Source organism: Agelaius phoeniceus, chromosome 1 (genome assembly GCF_051311805.1).
Source record: "Agelaius phoeniceus isolate bAgePho1 chromosome 1, bAgePho1.hap1, whole genome shotgun sequence".
Lineage (NCBI taxonomy): Eukaryota > Metazoa > Chordata > Aves > Passeriformes > Icteridae > Agelaius > Agelaius phoeniceus.
Window position 1 is genome coordinate 82,056,202 of NC_135265.1, and position 23,259 is coordinate 82,079,460.

General features: G+C 42.7%; 2 protein-coding genes across 9 annotated transcripts; one reads left to right on the top strand and one right to left on the bottom strand.

The window, feature by feature from the left end:
* The first annotated feature begins 1,868 nt into the window (after positions 1-1,868).
* On the top strand, positions 1,869-9,923 carry SNRNP48 (small nuclear ribonucleoprotein U11/U12 subunit 48). Of its 5 annotated transcripts, none has more exons than XM_054632367.2 (9): positions 1,869-2,004; positions 2,078-2,191; positions 2,313-2,373; positions 3,108-3,182; positions 5,513-5,701; positions 6,656-6,777; positions 7,205-7,358; positions 8,517-8,681; positions 9,589-9,923. In XM_054632367.2, the coding sequence occupies exons 1-9, from the start codon at positions 1,945-1,947 to the stop codon at positions 9,876-9,878; spliced, it is 1,230 nt and encodes a 409-aa protein (XP_054488342.2). In that variant the 5' UTR covers positions 1,869-1,944; the 3' UTR covers positions 9,879-9,923. The 5 variants fall into 5 exon arrangements, with proteins under 5 accessions (XP_054488342.2, XP_054488352.2, XP_054488360.2 ...); XM_054632377.2 differs by having other exon boundaries at positions 8,520-8,681; XM_054632385.2 differs by having other exon boundaries at positions 7,205-7,320; positions 9,589-9,867.
* Positions 9,924-10,280: 357 nt separating this feature from the next.
* ROPN1L (rhophilin associated tail protein 1 like) lies at positions 10,281-22,713 on the bottom strand. Of its 4 annotated transcripts, none has more exons than XM_077182334.1 (7): positions 22,443-22,713; positions 16,902-17,051; positions 14,940-15,063; positions 14,609-14,770; positions 11,988-12,163; positions 11,402-11,497; positions 10,281-10,775 (listed from the first exon to the last, which is right to left on the bottom strand). In XM_077182334.1, exons 2-6 carry the CDS (start codon positions 17,030-17,032, stop codon positions 11,434-11,436), a joined length of 657 nt encoding a protein of 218 aa, XP_077038449.1. In that variant the 5' UTR covers positions 17,033-17,051; positions 22,443-22,713; the 3' UTR covers positions 10,281-10,775; positions 11,402-11,433. The 4 variants fall into 4 exon arrangements, with proteins under 4 accessions (XP_077038449.1, XP_077038456.1, XP_077038428.1 ...); XM_077182341.1 differs by lacking the exon at positions 22,443-22,713 and adding an exon at positions 19,027-19,090 and having other exon boundaries at positions 10,281-10,634; XM_077182313.1 differs by lacking the exon at positions 22,443-22,713 and adding an exon at positions 19,027-19,090.
* Positions 22,714-23,259: the final 546 nt, after the last annotated feature.

Here is a 23,259-nt window from a genome sequence, read left to right on the forward strand (position 1 = left end):
TGTTCTGTGAAAAATGTGTATTTTATGATTGGCTTTTCACAAATATTAAAATTAATATTATATGTGTTGTGTTAGAAAGTAATGCTGTATTAATTCTCTTAATTAGTGTGTTAAATATAGTTTTGGTTATAAAAAATGTTAAAATAGAAACTATGCTATGTAGGATACCTTTTTTTTTAAAGAAAGGACTTGCAACGAGATAGCAGCCACAGGACAAACTAAATCTTGTGTTTGAATGGAATTTATGCATCATGTATGAAGTGTATGAATATGCAACTGGCTATTGTTTTTAAAGGGTTATTGCTTTGTTAACGGGTGTCCTTTTTCGGGCTCGTGCTGCCCGAAAAAGGCAGCTTGTCTCATATTGTCCTAATTCAAATTGTCCAAATTATTATTACTCTAATTGTATTACTGTTTTTATAACCATTTTATTACTATTAAACTTTTAAAATTAAAAAAAAAAAAAAAAAAAACAAAAAAGTGATTGGCGTTTGTCACGTGTTCCAAGAGAGAATCGGGCCTCAGGGCCTGGATGGCGACAGGGAGGCTGATGTTCCTCCCGCCCCGCCACGATCAGGGGGAGCGCTTTGGCGGCTCTGGGGGCCCAGGTGAGCGGCCCTCATGAGGCGGGCGGGCGGGCACCCCGGCCCGTGCGGCGTAGGAAAGCCAAAGCCCGCTGTCCCCCGGGGCAGGGCGGGGGTGTCCCCGCGGCCTCCCGCCGGCAGGCAGCGCCCGCGGCCCTGAGGCACCGCGGCCTTCCCGGTGCTTGCTCCCGTCTCTCCAGGTAGTCAGCTGGGAGTGACCCGCACACGGCTGCCTTGCCGAGCGCCGGAACTTCACGCTATTTACACATTTCAGCAAGCAGGGGCATCAGCGGTCATTGGTTGCAAATTACGTAACTTTTGTGTTCATTGCTACTCAATCCCCATCTGCTGGCTGTGTCTGTCGCTGCTCATGCTAATCAGTCCGCGGCGCGGTCCTGCCCTCCATCTGAGCCTGGGGTCCGTTCCGAGTAGGTGGCCAGTGAGTCGGAGGTCGCGGATCGCCCACTGCCGGGATTACAGTCCCCAGTTACTGCTCAGCCCCGCTGATTTTGCTCCTGGTGCCTTTCGTCCGGACAGCCCATCTATGAAAACGCCAATCACTTGTTTTTAAATTTTTAAAAGTTTAATAGTAATAAAATGGTTATAAAAATAGTAATACAATTAGAGTAATAATAATTTGGACAATTTAAATTAGGACAATATGAGACAATAGAGACAAAGAGTTACGGATGTCCGGGTACCTTTTTCTGGGCATCACGAGCCCGAAAAAGGACACCCGTTAACAAAGGATTAACACTTAAAAACAATAGCCTGTTGCATATTCATACACTTCATACATGATGCATAAATTCCATTCAAACACAGGATTCTGTCTGGTCATCGTCACCTTCTTCCTCTGAATCCTGACAGCGCCTTCGAGGCGGGAAGAAGTTCATTTCTTCTGATAAGAGGGCAATAAATTCTTTTTCTCTGAAAGATTTAGTTTGTCCTGTGGCTGCTATCTCGTTGCAAGTCCTTTCTTTAAGAAAAAGGTATCCTACATAGCATAGTTTCTATTTTAACATTTTTTTATAACGTAAAACTATATTTAACACACTACTTAAGAGAATTAATACAGCATTACTTTCTAACACAACACATATAGTATTCATTTTAATATTTGCGAAAATCCAATCATAAAATATGCATTTTTCACACTAACCATGCTCACAATGCAACTGATTAATCCTAACTGTCCAGCTACCGGATACTAATTTTTAAAAAATAAAAGGCAAAGCTCAACTCTGACACCTCCGCACCCCGTGCCAGGCCGGGTGCCGCCCCCTCGGAGGCGGGAGCGCCCTCAGCGAAGGCGGTGCTGGGGCCGCCCCTCTCGGTCACGGGGCTGCGCGGTGCGGTGATGGCGGCGCCCGGCGCAGTGATGGCGGCTCCCAGCGCCGTGTGGCTCGGCGGGGACCCGGTGAGGCGGCGGGGGCTGCGCGGGGCAGGGCGGCGGGGCCGGCGTGGCGGGGCTGACCCGTGTCCCCTGGCAGGTGGAGTGGGTGCTGTGCCCCTACGATGTCCATCACCGTGTTCCCCGCGCGTCGCTGGAGAGGCACGCGGCGTCCTGCCGGCTCCGCAGGATGGGATACTCCGCCGAGGAGGAGGTGGGAGCGCGGCTCGGGAAGCGGGGCACGGGGCTGGCGCTGCTGCCCCGGGCGCGCCTGGGCTGCCACCGCCGCTCGGCGGCCCCGGGCCGGGCCTTGACCGAGCCCTTTGGTCCCGCAGGCCGAGATGTACGACTCCAGCTTTTTCTACGGAAACCTGAAGGTTCCTAGCATCGCCATGGGTGAGCGGCAGCGGGGGCTCCGCCGGACGGGGCGGCACACGCGGCTGGGGCTGACGAGGGACTCCCGGGGAGTGCAGAGGATGAGGGGCCATGGGGAGGTCCCGGGGAAGGACAGAGATGTGGGACTAAGGAGGCCGGGTCCTCACGGCAGCACAACCCCGCTGCCTTGGCAGCTGTAAGCTCCCCAAGACCTCCTGAAAACCTTCAGTGTTTCAATCAATAGGTTAGTTTTCTCAAATTGTAATTTGCAATATGCCTTATTTTACCGTTTTTATGCATCTATCACTGTGGAATTCTATTCTGTAGATCACTTTTATATTTTCGTCTTAAAATCTAAGGAGGATCTGTTTTGTTCTCTTAGGAGTTTCTTCCTATGTTCTCAGTCCTCACTCTTGCATCAAATGCAGAAAGTGTATTAAAATGAATGCTAAGAAGGTGGGGAAGCTGTCTGTAGAATTTGGAGATAAAGCAATGGTACAGAGAGCAATATACATACATTTCTTTTTCCATATCCTTGTAACCCAGAAATGCATTTTTTTTCCTTAATTTTCTCCCCTCATTTCAAATATGTTATAGATGAAAATTGCATTTTCAGTTCAAATGAATGAAACAATGATGTTTTGTACCATACCATAAGTCTCATAATAGAGGTTGGGGAATAAAGACTAACCCAATCAAGTACCCAAGAACTTGATGTAAAACTGGTATGATTTTATTTTCTTCTCTGCCTGCAGATAAAGATCTACAGTTTCACATTGTTAAGCAGGCTAGAGCCCAAAGTATGAAGGAAGGTTCAGGCTACAGTGAAGGTAAGGAGCAAGAAGATACTGATGTGATTTCACCAGCCTCCTGTGGAGAGCTGCCCTTGTCTCCCTCCTTACTGCTTCCTTCATTCCTCTCATTCCACTGAGAACTGCTGTGAGGAATTTCACTTCATTTATTTTTAATATTCCTTCCCCTGCACATCTTGGAGCATGATTACTTTCTATACTTGGGGCAACTAGATGAGAGACTTTGAGTTTGTTGTGGCTGTATCTCTTATTGTCTTCAGGACTGAAAAAACCAAACAACAGGCTGGTTACTATGTTGGACTGTTTCAAGACTGAACTAAGAATTTGTATAAGAACTATGCTGGCACATTTGCAAATGTGATGTTGTCCTTTGTCACTGCTCCAGGCTCACTAATTCCTTTACATTTCATTTTTCAGTGGGTTTTGTGACCAGACAGAGGACCAGACTAGGATAGAGTTTTTGAAGGTTCAGATTTAGATCAAGCAGAAAAATAGGGCTCCCTGTGGAATCTGTTGAGCTTTAGTGTATGGTTGAGAAATTACTGCAACACCTGAAAGAACACTTGCTCTCTGTAGACTTTGGTTTGTTAAACATATATAGGCAGAAGGAAAAGTAACACTGAAACTTTTCGGACAGTGAAATACAGCAGCGCTTGCTCGGACAGCTTTTCATGTTTTCTTTGTTTCTCTGGCATAGCAAATAGAGGCTTAATGGACAGTTGCTTGGAAGTGTTTTGAGCATGTGAGGTGCATTTCCTCTGAAGGGAAGTGGGAACTCATTAATTTGACACAACCACATCCAAGTAGAGAAGCAGCAGATAACCCCTTTGTGGAGTGGTTCATTGCAAAGGTGCACCAGTGAGCCACTAGATGCCAGTGTTCACTGCCCAGATTGCCCTGCAAGTTTGCCTTTCTCTGAGGTTAACACTAAAACTGGATCGGTGCTTTTCATTGTGACAACTTGGCCTGTCGTAAGGTTTGTAAAGGCTTTGGCAACAGAAACAAATGAAAAATAATTTTTCATTGTAAATTTCCTTTTTGACTCACTGTCTCAAAGGAGAAGATTTTCTTTCTTTGTTTTCTTTTTTTCAATTCTAACCATATTTAGAATATTAGCATAGCTATATTGTTGAAAAGAAAAATTTGTCTCAATCACAAGTTGTGTAATTCTTCTAAAATCACAAGCATGTAATTATCAGTGCATTTTTATGGACTTCTGTGACACTGTAAGAACAGTGCATTTTAAAAAGAGACTTCTAATTTCTGTGTTTAAATTCATTTGTTCATGTTAGAACAGTTCTGGTTTAGGTTCAAGTACAGTAATGATGAAATCTTGTATTTTAGGTTTGTTTGAGAGTTACTGTGGTTTCTCTTCCTCTTCTTTGGTGTCCTTAGTGATAGTAGGATGTGAAAGATTGCCCAGCTTCCTTTGAGAGCTGAATAATCTGGAGAAGCTCTAGGTTTGCTGTTGTTGCATACCCCCTTCTTATGTGTTGGCTCTGCTGTCTGTCAGGAGATGTGTGGGATTGTGTTGGGGGAGGCAGGATTATGGAGGTCGGATCAATGGTTGCAGGAGAATTGAAAGTTTTTGACTCAAATGTTGTTCTGCTGGCAATGTCCTAGAGGATTACAGCCTGTGTCTTTGTGGAAGTCACTTAACTGCTGTTGCAGTGGATTGAGGATGGATTAATTTGTTTGGAGGCATGTGTGTTTTAACTGGGGAATGGGAAAGAAAGTGTTCAGGCAGTGTGCTTGTTTCCGTAGCTTTAAGTCAGTTATCTGATCTGGAGCACTTTGAAAGTGCCTTTGCAGTACTTTTAGCTATAAATCCCAGTGTCAGTCTGTTATAAAAGCTCTGTAGGGAAGGTGACAGTATGAGTGAGACTGATTTTCACAGTGCTTGGTTATCTAGTCTCCTAGAAGCTCTCATTCTTGTTGGCAGAACAGGTATTTTGCAACTAGCACTTTACATAACATTTTAGGAGTAAGATAAACCCACAAGTTAGAGCTGCAGCCTCTTTTGATTTAGTTTGTAAGCCAAAAGCTGAAACTCATGGGAAATTATAGAGGTTGTTTCGATCTAATCTAGTATGATTCCTTTGTGGGGTATGAAAACTGTATCTGTGTAAGCAGTCAAGAGGGGTTTTACAGCCTGAAGGGGGCTTGGGAGGGATCTTTGAGCAGTTTTCATCTTTTCAAATTAAGAAGGTTGAAACTTCTTACAGATACATAGGGGATGGATGAAAACAGCCTAGGAGTTTACTGCATTGTTTGTTTGTTGAGCTTCTTGCTATTTTCCTGCATAATTATGCTACTTTACAAGTAACAGCTCTCTGTCCAACCTCCAGGTTCTTACTCATTACTGCCCATAGAAGTTCCTCAAAACCACAAGCGTTTCACCTGTGACCTGACCCAAGCTGACCGCCTTGCTCTTTACGATTATGTTGTTGAGGAGACAAAGAAACAGAGGTCCAGATCCCAGATTACGGAAAATGACAGTGATCTCTTCGTGGATTTAGCAGCAAAAATCACCCAAGGTTTGAAGAATGATCTGTTGTTGAATTTATGGCTCAGAACTTTCACTTTGTCCAGTTACATGAGTTTTGTTGATAGCCAAACAGAATTGATTGTGGGGTTTTTTGTGGTTTTTTTGGGTTTTTTTTTGTTGTTTTTTTTTTTTTTTTGTGGAGAGCATACTGTTCTTAAAAGCTACAACAAAGATCCAGGATCACAAAATGCTAGTTTGTTGTCCTTTGTGATGTTTACCTTCTTGGAAAACCTCAGTGCTCTGCCCTTGGCACATGTATTATGGGTATCTCAGTGGATGGATCTTCTGTCTTTGCTGCAGCTGTCTCCAGGTTGATTAATGTTGCCACTGTGCTGTGCAGCTAACAGTTACTTGCTGCAAGACATGATGAGATTAAAGATTGCTTAAGAGTAAAAGCTGAACAGGAGAGGTTGGCAGTCATCCAGGTGGAGCTCTTGAGCAACATACTTTGGTGTTGGTCTGGGACCTCTCATCCCTGTTGAGTCATGCCAGTTTGTAACTACCAAGTGCAGCAAAAGCATCTGTGTCACCCTGCAGGCCCTGCAGTGCCTAGGAGGTGTGACAGTGCTTGGCATCTATGGAGGTAACTTTTTTACAGAATCTGGCTTTCTCATTCTGTGTCTTAGTGCAATACTGGCTTTGAAAACATGACTCATATTTAGAAGGCGTTTGACCAAATCACAAGCCTGTATTTTGGTGTGGATCACAGTTTGGAGACTGAGATCACATAACAGCATTTGCTTGGTGGCTTTTTACTTGTGTGTAAGCAGCCAGCAAGAAGGTTGGAGGAGGAAGCTTGAGATAAATTCACCATAGTTACTAAATACAGGAGGAGCTTGAGAAAGAGCACAGTTATTTTATGTTCCTGAGCATACAAGGCCTGCATACTGCAGGTGCTAACATCCTGCTAATGACCATTTGTTTTACCCCAATTTTTTGCTAGATGATAGTCAGAAAGGTCCGAAGTCCCATCTTGAAATTCTGGCTGAAATGCGAGATTACAAAAGGCGGCGGCAGTCATACAGAGCTAAGAATGTTCATATAACAAAGAAGTCCTACACTGAGGTGAGATGGGAAAAAAAGGCTTTTTTTGCACAGAAGTGCTTATTATATATCAGCATAAACAATTACATATGCTTTCAAAGACAAATAATGTGTCTTTCTCTGCTTCTTGTATCCTGCTTTGTTATTGTTGCAAACTGTAGAGAAATTACTTTGGTTTGTTGCAGCAAGTTACAAATAATGAGCATTTCTAACTGCTAAGGTTTGAATGTGAAAATGCCAGCAAGATACAGCTCACTATCATAAAATGGTGCTATTTAAATTTATGCTGAAACATTTTTCTGCAAATAAGACTTTCCATTCAAACATCTGATGTACAGGGTTTGGGGGAGATTTTTGTGAGGTTAGGGTTTTTTTTAAGATGTTTACAGTTTGTTTAGTGCTAGTTCAGGCACTACCATGTTTGTTTTTAATATATTTTAATCTCCAGGTGATTCGGGATGTGATTGGTGTGCATATGGAAGAACTCAGCAATCAGTGGCAGGAGGAGAACAGGTTGGATAATTCAGAGATATGTGAAGGAGGGAAGTCAAAGTCTTCAGGAAGGTATGCCACAGCTGACAGCTTCTTCAGGCATGAAGCAGGTTGTAATTTTATCTTACCACCTTCTTCTAATAGCACATATCAACATTATCTGAGTCATATGCACGGTTTATTTTATACTAATTCTATTAAGTCTTGTTTGAGAAACTCTGCCTGCATGGAGGATGCAGAAAAATTAATAAGTATCTTTCTTTCAGAGGTAAGTAGGTTAGTTGCAAGTGATTCAGCTGAACAGCTAGTTTCTGGTGGAGGTGGGGGATGAATAGTGCTCCCTCTGTGCCCAAATGTGTATATATGTTGTAGCTGGTTACAGAAGGACACTTGGAAATACAAGTATACAATTTCTTACCCTTCCCTACCACATGACATGTGCTAGATATATTACACCTCAGAGTAGAGGTTTCCATAACATATTAAATATGGGGAGGCTTTACAGTTCTTATCCCTGCAAATGCCGCTGTGCTAATTGGGAGGGTGTTGTAGTATACATATTTCTGCTGTGTCAAGCAACACTGCACACCCTTCCACATATTGGTCACTGAAGTAAACATGGAGTCATGACCTAGTGCTTGCCTATTTGTGCCTCTTCAGCAGGTCTTTGAGAGGAGAATGTTTTTGAAACACTCTAGAAAGTGACACTCTATTACCAGCATTAAAATGAAGATGAATAGGTGGCAGAGCACTGGAACAGTCTGCCCAGGGAGATGCTGGAGTCTCCCTGTCTAGAGAAATTCAAAACCCACCTGAACAGGTTCCTGTGTAACCTGCTCTAGGTGACCCTGCCTTGGCACAGGGAGTGGATTAGATCTCCAGAGGTCCCTTCCAACCCTAACAATTCTGTGATTCTGTCAGATCAGGACTTAGGTTCTCCAGCTGTAGGTTGCAGCTTAAGGCAGGTGCTTGAAGAGTTAAAAGATTTGAAGCAAAACAGAGTGAACCCCTTCTAATGCCTCCTGTTTGACAAGCAAAGGTGTTAAGGAGCAGTGTTCATAGGAAATAACTGGATTAGAGTGCTGAGATATGCACATGGACTTTGGGCCTCTTTTGGGAGGTATTGCATTTCTTAGAGAGATAGGCTTAATAAAAGATATGTCTTTTGTCTTACATCAGTAGTATGTCACTATATTACAAAACTGGTACTGGAAGCAGTGACTGTGAAACTGTTTTTATGGATTAAAGTCACTTAAGTTTGTTTTCAGAAGGGAGGACAGGCGGTCAGCTTCAGTGGACTCGCGGCAGTCTGGGGGAAGCAGTAAGGACACGGAGTGCACGAGACACAGGAGAGACACCAGCAGGAGTCCAAGTAAACGGAGGAGGAGTCGTGAGAGAGGCAAAGACAGAGACTCTCGGAGAAAAAGAGAGAGGTGAGCTGAAACAGTGACAGCTGACTCCTGCTTCCCAATCAAGCAGCTGTAGCCATTTTCTCTGAGAACTTAGTGCAGAGGTTGAGAATGTCTCATCTAGTGAAAAAGCTAGGCTAACCTCATGTGCAGTATGACAAGTCAGTGGTATGAGGCCACTAATACTAAACAGAACATACTGTGAGATCACAAACTGTGATCCAGACTTCAGAATTTACTGACACATCTGAAAGGTGGCACTTCCTGCAGCATGCTTGCAGGGTTGCAACAGTACTGTAACAGGCTGTTGATTTTACTCCTTGAGCAGTATGGTTAAAGGGACAGCATGTTTCTCATCCACAACTAAGTGCCTGTCATGTCTAGTGATGATTTCTGCTCTAGACCTTAATAAATAGTATTATTAACCTTTCCACATTAGATGCTTCAAAACAATGCTGTTGCTCTTCAGTACATCTGGACATACAATTTAGCAAAAGAAAACAAATTAGGCCACAGCTTGTAATACCATCAACAAAGTTGATATTTACATCTGCAGGACCACAGATGTGTGGGACCTGTGTTTGAGCAGACATGATAGGGACTGTTGTGCAGAAGAAATGCTGCCTTGCCCCTTGTGTTTGGGTAAATGCATTACATAACTGCATGGATGGCAATGCTGGCTTGTCTCAAAGCTGGCTTCATTACACCGTGATGCTGTTCATCCTAAACTTATTGCCACTCTGGCACTGCATGACAAGGCTTGATTAAAGCAGCATGGAAAATAAACTGTCTACAAGCAGTGTACTTTCTTTCCTTAGAGGAGGACATGGCTACATTTAATGAGAGCTTGCCATTTTCCAAGTTGTTTTTTTCTCTTCAGACTCTCACTCTGAGCCTAACAACCCACACAATGTTTATGTTTTTGTTTCAGGGATGAAGACAAGTATTACAACCATAAAAGAAGAAAGTAGGAACAAGAACCTGATGATTTTGTTTGTCAGCTGTTCAAAACATAACTTCCACAAGAACTATTGTTACTGCTGTTTTGTCCAAGACAGTAAAGGTGTGCACATAATATTGGTGTTGCTTCACACCTGTGCTGCTTGGAGACGAAAAAGTGCTACAGTTTGTCAGGATGGAAGCAGTGTATTTCAGATAATGTGTAAATCTGTAACATTTATACATCTGTTAATAAATTATATTGATCTGTCATGTATTTGAGTTATTCTCACAAGGCTGAAGAATAAAATTTATGAGAGGCTGTACTTACTGGCCTTCCTGCCCCATAAGTAGTGGATATAGAACAGAGCTAATGCCTAGAGTCCAGATCAGTTACAAACAGGGAAGGCATGAAGAGAGCTCCCTCTCCTACCTACCAGTGTTACCTCTAGGTGACATTGCCTACTTACAGCATCTACCAGAGGGCACATTTCGGAGTTCTCCAATAGGATAAAACATCTTCAACTGCCGCTGGTGTTAAATGGACAATAACACAAAAGTTAGTGTTCCCAAGCTCATGCTCAAAGAAAATGCAGAACAATATAATCTGGCAAAGGTGATGAGAATGAAGCTCTCCACAGAAGCTAGGGGGGAGGCACCAAGGACACTTGGAGTATTGCTGAGTACCATATTCAAACAGCAGGTGCATTTCCTTTCAGCAACTAACATACATGTTAGTTTGTGATAGAGATTGCTAAAACAGACTTAAAACATGCAGGTAGATATTAAGGATGTACTGTTCTGTTAATTCCTCACACAATCTACTTCAGCAAGGTCAGTCACCATCAGCCAAGCTTCTTGCTTCAGCAAAGTAAACAACTATAAGAACAAGATCCATCTTTCCTAAAATACTTCTGTTTGTTCAATGTGTCAAGAAAGGGCACTTCATGTTGCTCGTGGTTGTGGCCTTCTCAGTCAAAGGGAATCTTTCCAGTTTTACCGTAGCCTCTAGTATCCTCTTCAATATCTCAGTTGTTTCTGCAATTAAGTGTGATTATCTGTCAGTAAATATTTGGTCTAGTTTTGATGGATTTCGGCTTCTATACCTGCTACAGCAGTTAAACCAAACAACTCTATGTAAGGTATTCCTTGCCTGCGTGATAAATGCAGTAGCTTTACCTGTCAGAAAACAAAACATATTTTAAAAGATCTTTATTTAGACAAGTTTATCCAAAAATGAAAAAAGGTATTTAAGTTCTAAAAGGCTTCTAATTAGAGGGAAAACAATATGGAACCACTGCAGTCCTTGCATTGGTTCTGTCTACCAGCTCAGCCACAGGGTTCGCATTAAGTTCTTTCAGTAGGGTCTGGTAAAACAGTTTAAATAGAGCATGTCCTGGCACACAAGCTGTATTTGTGCCAGAGTCAAAACGAAGTGAGAAGCATAATGAGAAATGCTCCAGTTACACCTGCCCTGGCTTAACTCAATTCCATGTTTTACTTAATCAGTTATCAAATGTAGGTAGGAAGCTCGGTAACAAAACAACTTTTGCTCAATTCAGTATCAGCAGATGAGTGAAGGGGTCGCTCCCTAGGGGTGGCCATCAGTGTCTGAGAGGTTGGAGAACAATATAACTATGTATTATTCAATGACCATCCCCTGAAGGGCCATCTCAAGAGCAGGATAAAGAAAAGGAAATGCCAGAGAAGAGGATCATGTTGTTCTGAAATGTGCAAATTATGGTACTTTGAACACAAATTATTTTCTTGAACTTATTTATTCCTTCTTTTATTTTTCTTCTCACCTCATGCTGAAGAGTACGGTTGGTAAGGTTGATCAATAAAATATGAAGGAGTATGGCAGGAAGTGTCTGATGAGTACCATGCCAGAGTGTTTGTCCCTGGAAAGGAATAAACCAAAATTTTTAAATGGCACTTTCACGTGGTAAATCCTAGTGTGTTGGTAAAGATACAATTTAGGGCTATATGAAATGCAATAAAAAGGGGATTTATGATCTGTTAAATCAAAGAAACAGCCCAGGAAATGCTGCTGGTCCCAGAAGCAGGAATATGCAGATGTTACAAGTCTGTATATAATAGCTTCCTACAGGGAAAATTATACCATCCTGCAAAGACTTCAATAAAATTTCACAGAAAGATGGAGGATAAATAACAGTTTATCTTTTAACAGTGTAAACGCTGAAGTTGACAAAAAATAACTATATTTTTTGATACAATAACTGTATATTTTGATACAATCTTAGTCAATCCTTCCTCCTGACATCATGGCTATGCCCAGAAGAAAATGGACTATTCACCTGAAATTAAAGGCTTATGGAGAACCCAGAGGCAACTGATACAATAAAATTCCTTGCACAGATTTTTACTTACGCTTTTTCTTTAATTTCATGGAGGAATGCATTAGTTTCTGTCTCTGATATCTCTCCATCAATGCTGGCCAAATACAAATAAAGGAACGAGAATGTTTCAAAGGGAATTCGAGCTGCTCCGCCTTCTGGGTCTCTTGTTAGGATCTCACAGGCCTGTTTCATTGAACTCAGCAAGGACTGCAGGGTTCCAGCAAGAAATGAAAGGAAAAGTATCAGAGCCATGAACATCCTTGCATATCATGGCAAAATCCACACTGAAAGCCATTAAAAGGGAGGGTAAATGAGATGAAGGTATCATCGTTGCCTAGCTTCAAACCCCAAATTTACTCACTAGTGCAGGTCCAGGGATGGAAACAATAATGTAGTTCTAGTAGAGGCCAGAGTAAAAAATACCAGAATCTTGTGATGGTTAAAAATTGCATAGGGTAATCTGAGCTCTCTCTGCATTAGGGCCAAATAGCTCTGTTCTGCTACTGTAAAAGCTCCAACATCACTGTATCTAGTAAAAGATCTTTTTGTGTGTGTGTATCACCTCAATGGCTCTAAATGAATTCTCAGCAGCAGTTAAGATAGATAAGTCTACAACCCTCAGAAAATAAATATAGGTTTGGTGATTTTATTATGATATTATATTACATAATTCTTAGATTATATTTTGCCTGATAATTACCGTTTCCCCTATCTCTATGCAAGTTCCATTTTAACAGATAGTAGAAAAAGCACCGAGGCAAAGGCATTTAAAGAATATTTCAGTTTAGTCAATGGCCAATAACATCTGAGTTACCTTTAAAACACATGCCTCAAATTATTAGTTCCAAATATACTTTGAAAAAATACTTCCTTTAATATGGTGTTGACAATCCTGTGCCTTATGCATGCTGAGCTATATTGGGAAAAGTGTTGAAAATTTCAGCATTGAGTTTCATTCAAAGACTGATTGGATGCCATTAAAGAAACAAACAAGTAAAACCACATGCGCCATATATATCCAAAATATAAAAGCACAAAACCAAACCCACACAGGCTTTCTTCCACCTAAGTCTTAATATTTTTCACTGCAACTTTTTCAAAATTTACTCATACATTTTCATTAACAAGCAAGCAATGTCTATGTAAAAAGATAGTATTTCCTACCAGTAGAATAGCACTATTTAAAATAAATACTGTATCTGTTTAGGATCTAGAACACATGCCAGAGAAATGTCATCTTATAATGCTTTACCAGTTTTACTTAATGCATCTCCTCCCCTGGAAGGCTTCTCAGGGAAAAGACAGGCAGCTGACTCTATGATGGCCAACTCTACATTTTGCATTTGGCTACCCCTCTACTGTCCTTTCTGGTCCTGCCACCCCAATCTGTCACGGTCCCTCTCACAACACAGCAAAGTTATTCATATCCATTTTGCCAACCTTGGAAGACAATTTAACAGGCTACCTGTGTGGTCATTTCTCCTTTTGTAAAGGCTTTTATAAAAATGTATTGATGCTTTACAAAAAAGATGTTTCAGACTGGTGCTCTTAAGAAGTTCATATTTGTCTACTCTTGTATCTCAACCATGACCCTGTTTGACTGTGAACACAATTTACAGCTGCAGGAAATTAATGTAAATTTCTCATGTATGTCTTTCTCTCCGGTTTAGGAAACTCAGATCTAGGTTTCATTATGTAGTATTGAAATCAAATAATTCACTTAATATCCAAAAGGATGGTGAGATGGTGAATTTTAGTCTGTCTAGCTCCATTAGAATGATGTTCCTGTGACTCCATTTTTAGTTTTGGTTTATTTGGGTTTTTTTGCAGGAAAGAGTGGTTGTTTTTTTTTTAGATAAGTAATATTGCTGTTACTATTTTTAAATGAAGAAAAGAGCCCAGATGACAAGATTATTTTGGGAGGGAGACTGGAACCAAGAAATACAAATTTGAAATAAAGACAGACAGACAGATGGACAGACAGATGGACAGACAGATGGACAGACAGATGGATAAATAGACAGACAATTGCACACTTGCATCGCCAGGCCAGGTTAACATTCAGGCCTTCCAGATATTGCAACATTCACAAAAATTATTTCACATATATTTTCTTTTTAGTACCTCTTCTTCCCTACTGTAGAAATCATTAGAAGTATTATACTTTATAAGAACATCAGCTTAATGCATTTTATAATCTTTCATTCTCTTGAAATGCTCTGCTGAGATTTTATTACTGACATTAAAAGAATTAAGTGCAGATGTAGTTACATTAGGTGCTGCTGAGAAAATTTAATTGGCTACACAATCAATTAAAAACTGGTTCTTTAATTTCTCTCTTCAGTTCTCCTTCATGGATATTGACACTGATGCCATGAGCATCATTCCTCCATCATCCTCTCTCACACAGTACAAGCTCCCTGCAGACACACTTGCTCTTCCACCGAGGACTTAGCCATCCTTCTGGTAAAGTTCCCCAGACCAAAATCTGATGGACAACGGAAGTAAACACTCAAGCCACTTTACCAGCTGCTGCAAAAGCAATCACCATTCCTCAAATCCATCTGCATTAATTGTTCTATGGTCTATCTTGCATATGGATCCCAGGCAACCCCTTGTGTTTGGATATGAGGGCTCCAGCTGTGAACGTACCCCACCAAGCACGCTGCACCCAAGTGCCAGAAACTTCATCCATTCCACCTCCTCGCCAAAACTGTCCAATTGCAGGATAGCTTCCAGCTGCTCCTCTGGCAAGCCCAAATGCTTCCATTTTTCCCTCAGTTCTGCAATGGCCACCATGTCTTTGGAAGAAAGCTTTGAACAAAATCATGGTACCACAATAAGAACTCTGAAAACCAGAATGAATTTAAGAACACTGTCTCCCCAGAATACTTCAAATACTTGACAGTCTCTCTCCCCAGCCATCTCCAACACATCAGCATTCCTCAATAGCATTGTGCATTTGATAAAGAACAGCTTGTACCTGTTTGTGCAAGACCTTAAGGAGTCCTGGGGTCAAACCAGCATCTTTTTTCCCTGTTGTTAATGGCATTTCGAGCCTCTCCTTCACAGGAAGGGGTTCACCTTTAGATAAGGCTGAAAAATACCTAAGTGAATGGAAAGAGCAACACACCTCAATGCCCATGGCCATTACAAACTGCACAGAAGTAAATTCTCTTACAGTTCAGTGTAAGAGTCTGCAGGCTCCCCCACAGGAGCAGCAGCAACTGGTAAGCTGCCTACATGCACAACTCCCATATTCCTGTGCCCAAAACTCACAATCTTTAGACTTTACTTGCCCCTTTTCATTACACTTTAATAATTCTTAAGGCATTTAACTTATTTTGTGCATGATATATTCAGTTCTTTTAATTGATGAACCCGAGGATTTATCTGTTTAACATTCCCCTCGTGGACTACTCAAAATGTACACCTGCCTATTCACATTGCAATTCTCTTCTCAGTATTTCTGCAATTTCTGTCCACTCCAAAATAAAACTTAAGAGCAGAGCATAAAGGGCATTGGATGCACATCCTTTTAATTATAAGGCTGTCAACCTTAAGAACTGCCTCTGCCTTAACTGGCCAACAAACTGAATTGTGCAAGGAAAACTCAGTTTTTATTCAGGTGCATCTAATTTACAAGCTTCTCCACCTGTCCTGCCTCATCTGCCCTGGTTGTCCATGTTCAGGCTATCCCCTGCTGTGCTAAAATACAGCTAAAATACAGCAGGCAGCACTCCAGAACTGAATTAGTGTGACTATAGAAACAGATGCACAGTACACATGCACAGATAACACCCGGCCTATTTTTCAGCCAGATCCAGTTCCTCATCTGATGATTCACAGGCACAAGCACTACAACAGCAGCAGCACGTGTGAAGCCACAGCTTTGCTCTGCGTTGTACGGCTCCCAGGGACAGATCTTGCTCTCCCAGGTCGGGAGCATGCCCCAGAGAGAGGGGCTGCGATGGGCAGCCGCAGGAGGATCGCAGCAGACACGCTGCCACCTGCGGGGCTGCCCCCGTCTGCTGCTGCAGTGCTCAGGCAGAGCTCGGGGCTGCCCCTGCTCCTGCAGCGCCAGTCCCAGCAGGCTCCGGCTACACACGTAGCCGCACCTCACCTCCACCACATTCCTAAGAAACGCCACACCATTGTAAGGTGGTCCTGCTGGCTTCCTCCAACACTGCAGCGGTAACAATTCAGCTTCGGATTATTTTCTTTCTAACAGACAAGCCGGACTCCAGCCTGGCTGTGTTAACAGCCTCCCCTCCCTCACAGGGTGCAGAAGTTTTGCAAGTCCCCCCAGCTGAGAACATCTCACAGATGCCTTTCAAGAGCTTGCCCACACAAACCATAGGGCAGGAAAAAAATATAGTGAGCAGGTGAGTAAAAGAAACAAAATGTTAAATGAGAAACATTTAAACATCTAAATCAACTTTATAGCAAGAGATTTATTATGCCGATTATCACTTCAAAGGTGCAATTTTTCAGGCACTTTTCCCAGAAAGAAAGAAGAGAAATCTAACCAGGCTTAAGAATTAGAAAGCTAATGTCTATTTTTTCCTTTAAATTCCAAGAACTGAATCTCAGATGAGAGAAGAAAAACCAAACCAAACCAAATCAAACCAAACCAAAAGGAAAAAAGAGTTGGTCTTTCAGATAGAAAGACTAATAACAAAAATAAAATTAAGATGCATTTTTCTGTATGGAAATCCAGCTATTTCAGAAGTAAGCCAGCCCTAAACCTCAAGGAAACAGAAAAGAAATAAAATAAATAAAATTTTTAAAAGGCTTACATGCTGCATTACTACACAGAAGTGTATATGTAATGTATATGCTGATGCAATATTCAAAACTGTGTCCACTATACAATAAAGAGGAGAGTGAGGTTTTGAGGGCCCATATGTAGAGCTCTCTGTTGTTAGGTGAACATCATACTTACGCAGCTGCCCACTGCAAAACATCAAAAGGCTGAGTCCTAATAGCAGCTTTAGTAAATTGCTTCAGAATATCGGGTAGCTCCGGGGGGATTTTGATCTGCTGAGCACAGAACATGGTTTCTGGAAGAGGCATGGTGTCCAGTCACAAGGACCTGAAAGAAATAAAACAGCAGTTCACAGATGCAGATGTGAATGAAAAGCTGTGTGTGCACATGGGAGTGAATAGTGCCTGACCCCAGATTTTCTCCTGTCCTACTTGACAGCTAGGGCTTCTGGGGTGCTGACAGATTTGGAAGGGTAAATAGACAAAGCCCCGTGTGGCTCTAGGATCTAAAAACCTTTATGGCTACACCAAGTAAAACATGTCAGCTTAGGCACCAGTCACAGATGGGTGAGAACTACTGCTTTAACAGGTGACTTCAGTTAGTTTTAAACTGATTTTTCTCCTCAAACCTACCACAACGAAAATTTGTAAAATGGGCAGTCCAGACAAGTCACACCACACATGCCAACATGAAAGGTATCTACACTGACAACTCACTACTGCATGCCAAGGAAAATCTTGGCATTTTTGTACAGATACCAGAATACGCAGATGAGCAAGTCTGTACTGTGTTTATGTATTCAAAAATGCTGTGGCAAAAAGTTACTAATTTGTGCTCGTGACAGACTTTACTTCAAACAATTACAGTGACGAACAAAACATTCATGTGCGCTGCAAGCACATATCACACTTTGCTCATACAGCTCTACAGGTGTATCTGTCTCATTCAGGATTTAACTCATTTGTTGCAAGGAATCCTGTTCCCCAGGATCCAAAAGAAGGGACAGAGATAGGCTATTGTATAGTTCTTCTCCCATAGCAATGGAGTGCATTCAGTGGGAAACTCTTCTCATCATTTCCAGGACAAACTATGGCATGCTTAAGTTGATTTAGCAACAAGAACCTAAGATGGTTAGTTGTTTGCAGAAAGGAGGAGCAGTAAAAGCAACAGCATTAAGAAAGTAATCAGGAATCATGTAACAGAATCCTCTATCCCTTTAGACTTTTTAAAGATAAGAGGATCTGGCAGGTGGCTTTCTCACATTAATTTTCCTGTAGTGGAAAAGAAAAAAATTAAAAGTCAGAGATAGAGCAATGGAACTGCTGTGGCTCAAGGCTCCTTTGAGGATCAAGCCATATTTAGAGCTTTATTTATGGAGAAATACAGACAGGGTACAGGATCTTCATCACTCCAATGCAGGCAATTTGCACCAGAAACAGACTTCAAAGTGCACATTTAATTACCACATTGGTCACGCACTTTCAGTAATGATTCAAAAACACAGCTTTAGCCAAGGAACAGAAGCTGAAGGCAAAAAAGCTGAGAATTTCAGGACAACAGAAAAACTCTGAGGAAGGAATACAGCTGTGTGTGCATGTACCCTAGGGAAGTAGTAAAATAAAAGAATAAAAACAAAATCAGAAAAAAAATGCATTGCAAGAGCTACTTTTCTACAATAAGCCATTAATCACAGAAGGGCAGTGGTGGCCAGAGACTTCTTGGAGGTCAGCTGGTCTGAACCCCTGCACAACCTATGAGCAAGGTGCCAAAGATTGATGTGCAGGTGTGTTCCAAGAATCTCCAAGGATGGAGGCTCCACACTCCCGCGGGCAACCTGTGCCAGTGCTTGGTCACCCTCACAGGGAAAGAAGGTTTCCTGATGTTCAGAGGGAACCTCCTGCACATATAAACGCACCTAACGGTCAAAAAAAAGCACAGCTAGGTCAGGCAGCCTCTGCACCCCTTCACCATGGGTTACTCTCGCTAGAGACAAAGAGCAGCTCACCGCTTTCACTTCCTCTATCTAGTTAGCTCTAATTTTCTATTTTTTTCCTTCCACGCCCCCCAAGCCAGCCCCAGGTGTTCTGAAAACAAGGCCAAGGCGTGTCCGCAGGCAGATGGGACGGGCCGAGCCCCGGCTGCCCCCGGCCCGTCCGCCCCGAGCTGCGGGGAGGCACCGCGGGCGGGCAGCGGCCCCTCGCAGGCCGGAGGGAGCCCCAGGGCCGCCCACGGCCCCAGCGCCCCGGAGACCCCCGCGGAGGCCGCCCCGGCGCTCGGGGAAGGCCCGGACGCGGCTCCTCACCTGCCCCGCTCCGGGCCCCGCTGCCCCGGCAACGCGGAGGGAGCGGCCGGGGCGGGGCAAAACTTGATGGCGGCGAGCTTTAAAGGGCAACAGCAGCACCTGCTCTTTGTACAGACTTTGGAAAAGGCCCAAACCATGGATGAGGAGACTGAATGTAAAGTTACGAACTTTACTTTCGTAAAGTCACAGACGCAGCAGGGTGGGTCGGAGTAGGCTGGAGGGCACAGCGGCGGGACATGAGCCAGCAGTGGGCCCAGGTGGCCAAAAAGGCCCGTGGTATCCGGCCTGTAACAGCAGTAGTGTTGCCAGCAGGATGGGGGAAGTGATTCTTCCCCTGTACACGGCCCTGCTGAGGCTACACCTCGAATCCTGTGTCCTGTCAATTCAGGGAGGAACTGGAGGATGCCGCAGGGAAGGGTGACAAAGCTGGACAAGAGCCTGGAGCACAAGTCCTATGAGGAACAGCTGGGGAAGGTAGGTTGTTTAGCCTGGAGAAGAGTCGTCTCAGGCGTAACCTTATTGCTCTGTACAACTGCCTGAAAGGAGGCTGTAGGCAAGTGAAGGTTGGCATCTTCTCCCAAGCAACCAGTGACAGAGTAAGAGGGCACAGTCTTTAAGCTGTGGCAGGGGACATTAAAACATTTAGTTTGGATATGAAGAAGAATTTCTTCACAGAAGGGATGATTAGACAGTGGAAGGGTTGATCCAGGGAGGTATTAGAATCACCATCCCAGGTGGTGTTTAAGGAAAGAATGTATGTAGCACTTTGTGCCATGGTCTAGGTGCTAGGGTGGTGTTCAGTCATAGGCTGGTCTTTATCTCAGACATCTTTTCCAACTTGATCGATTCTGTGAACATCTTAGCCCCATGTAAGTGGCAGAGCCCATGGCTGGGAAGGCTGGTTCCTGCAGGTGCCTGGGTTCCCTGTAGCCTGCTGGCCCCTGCATGTCCCCTGGCCACAAGGATGCTCCACTGGGTGAGCAGTGTTAGGGTGGCATGTCCATCTTGCCTTTGGCATTCTTGCACCTCCTTTCCTGGCTTGGATGAAATGTGAAGAAATGCTGAGTGAGCTGAAAAAGAGACAGGACAATGTATCCCCAAAAATTCCCTTGGAAACTGCTGCTTCCAAGGACAGCTCAGCCACAATCAACCTCTGCTGGTCAGGCTCCACAGTCCTGGACATTCAGGATAGCAGCACCACTGGCGAGTCTGCCACCATGGCGAGAGCACAGCCAGTGTCAGCAGCTTCTCAGCACCTGCGGGTCCAAACTGACACCATGGGGCAGTGTGGGCTCTCCCACTGCTCCAGAATGTGAGGAACCAAAGTGCCCTCTCTGCCACAAAGTCTTCTTTCCACTGCAGATAAAAACAGCACCAGAGGTAACCTGACTTGCATCCTCTGTAAAGATGCCAGCACATCTCTTGGTTACAAAGCAATACCCCTCCTGTACCTTCTAAAATGGACTGTACACAGCCTGAGCACTCAAATCAAATTGGTAATAGGATTATTCACGTCAGAAAGCCTTCTCAAGCCATTGCTCCAAAGAAACTTGGGTGCTGCATGCTCAAAACAGGCCAAGCAGAAGCACACAATCCTATTTGAAGCCAGGCCTTTTTAATCCACATTATGTCCCTGCTGATGAACATGCAAGGCCATGCAGGACAAAGATAAAATGGTGGGCTCTGGAAAGCAATAAGCGCACATTTTAACAACTGTTTAATTTTTCATAAAACAGGAATACTTGGCATAAGCTACCGGCTAATTATTCGGCTTCAAAATACTTTGCAGATTCCTGTAACTAAAGAAAACAGTAAACTTCTGACATATAATGACATACATTTCTACCCTTTGGTTGTTTTAAAGCATCTACTCATTTAAGAACGTGATAGCAAGAAAAACATGAAGGAAACATTATCCTTCAGGAACATACAGAATAGAATTCAATTAAACCAATTTCACAGTGCAGTTTCTCAAAGGTGCCTAGTGATAGCAGATTAACAACAAGATGCATATAATCTCTCATCTGTGGTCCTTGCACACACTCAAAACTATCCCTAAAATGCTCCAAAAGTAGATGTCATACTCTTACTTCTTCCAGCAATTTGGTCTAGTACAGTGAAATCATGCATAAAGCTGGCACACTGTATTATGGGAAACAGCAGCACATACGTGGAAATTTTTTTCTGTATTTAATGAAATGTATTTTCATAGAATCATAGACTGGCCTGGCTTGGACCTTAGAAATCACCTAGTTCCAACCCTCCTGCCACAGGCACAAGCACTTTCAGTACACCAAGCTACTCAGAGCTCCATCCAACCTGGCTTTTCACATTTCCAGTGGTGGGGCATCCACATCTTTTCTGGGCAATCTGTTCCTGTGCCCCATCACCCTCACAGTAGAGAATGTCTTCCTAACATCTAATTAAACCTACTGTCTTCCAGTTTGAAGCCACTTCCTCCTTGTCCTGTCACTACATGTTCTTGTTAATACTCTCTTTATATGAATCTATGCTGCTTCCTAAAAGTATTTCCTCCCACTGTAAAATAGAGTCTTGTATATAAAGAACATTTAGAAGCATATCCATGGATGTAATTGTTGCTTTATAGCAGCATTGCCAGAAATGCTGCTATAAAGCAGCATACCTTAGAATTTCTGCTGCTTCCTACTTCCATGACTCCTGCTAACTAGTCAAAATATCCCATGGACTCTCCATTCTAATCCAGCAGTATTTTTTAGATGCATCACATTCCTTACCTAACCCTAGCAAGCCACTTAGGCAATTTGTATCTGCTGAATGTGGCACACCAGTGCAGCTCTGCACTATTTAAGTTTTAATACAGAAACTCTATCCAATATAAATAAAAGAGCTTTGCACTGTTCTCTGGTTTTGTAAGCAACAAGGAATTCCAAGTAAAACTAGTGTCCTTTTCCAGGAACACGAACAGCCCTTGAAAGGCAAGTAATGTTAAATACCACCCACTCTTCCCATGCCTGATGTAGACACCTCCAGATGTTTGACTTCACCTTATATAGGGGAAAATGCCTCTGCAGGTTTGGTGTTGGCCAGTACTCAACAGGTAAGAGATAATAGCAGGTATGCAGATAAGCAGAAAAACTGAGATGTAGAGCTGTGAAACAAGTTTGCCATTGCTCCATCTCTCAGTATTATACTGAACTCAAAGCATTCAGTTTATTTTGAAATGGTGTTTGACCTCTAGAAATACAATCTTTAAAAATTTTCCATTATTGAGTAACTTTGATTTCTGCATATAATTTCTCAATTTATGGTTACTTCTTAATGAAGAAATTAAAACCAGATGCACAGTTTTAAAAAATTGCTGTTAACTATGCAATTCTTTAGTTCCAGCTACTAATTAACAACTGAAATGCCACAGTAAGAGAGCTCTAACTTACCATTATGCTTTGTAAAAGTTGTTTCCTCATCTCTTTTCAGAAAACAGCTTCTTTTATTTTGCACCCAGAACTTCATTACACTACCAAGATTCAATTCCTTGTTTAATGTTTTTACTATTTGTATCATAATTTCTGCCAAGAACCTCACTCATTGCCCAGGCTGTACCATGGCCATTATTCCCAAGGCAAGCAGAACAAGAACACTGATCCTACCACAAAACCTTTCCAATCTGGATGTAGAAAAATGGACAGTGACGTCCAAGGAAACACAATGATGCTGATCAGCATGCCAGGCAATCAAACCCCAGTCATTTGTGCTTTGTGAGGTACAGGCCTTTGTGAAGCTTTTTACAGAGTTCTCTGAAGAACAGCGCGGCTGCTGTGAAGATTTTTATGAGGACCTTTACGCAAGCATAGGGGAAGGCAAGGAAAGAATTAATGCACCCAGCAGAAAAGTGATGTGAGCACTGTAATGGGCTGGAGTTGGCATCTTACTGAGGAAGTCACTGACACAAAGCAGTTACAGGTACTGAAGGGCCCTCAGAAACAAAATCAAGTAACTTCGGCTTCACTCAATAGAGAAGGGGCAGACAGAAAAGATGCAGAGTTTTAACTATTTTTAATCAATATAAAATAACCTGTGTAAAAACAGTCAAAGCTATTCTGCAATTAACTTTTTTCAATATGCACAAGATAGCTACAGAGCCATCTGACAGTTCTTGGATGAAGGCTTGTGGAACTAACAACAGCATCAGATTCTCAACACACAAAGGAGATACAATTGAGCCAGTACACACCTCCAACCCCTCCAGTCAAG

What these genes read in the sequence shown, in the direction of transcription:
- SNRNP48 (XM_054632367.2), top strand. Translation starts at nt 1,945, where the DNA reads ATGGCGGCGCCCGGCGCAGTGATGGCGGCTCCCAGCGCCGTGTGGCTC. An exon ending in TGTGGCTCGGCGGGGACCCG is followed by an intron (nt 2,005 to 2,077) that starts GTGAGGCGGCGG and finishes GTCCCCTGGCAG; the next exon opens with GTGGAGTGGGTGCTGTGCCC. An exon ending in AGGTTCAGGCTACAGTGAAG is followed by an intron (nt 3,183 to 5,512) that starts GTAAGGAGCAAG and finishes TCCAACCTCCAG; the next exon opens with GTTCTTACTCATTACTGCCC.
- ROPN1L (XM_077182334.1), bottom strand. Translation starts at nt 17,032, where the DNA reads ATGCCTCTTCCAGAAACCATGTTCTGTGCTCAGCAGATCAAAATCCCC. An exon ending in TTAAGGTCTTGCACAAACAG is followed by an intron (nt 14,771 to 14,939) that starts GTACAAGCTGTT and finishes TTTTGTTCAAAG; the next exon opens with CTTTCTTCCAAAGACATGGT. An exon ending in GGTGCAGCGTGCTTGGTGGG is followed by an intron (nt 12,164 to 14,608) that starts GTACGTTCACAG and finishes GGAACCCTGCAG; the next exon opens with TCCTTGCTGAGTTCAATGAA.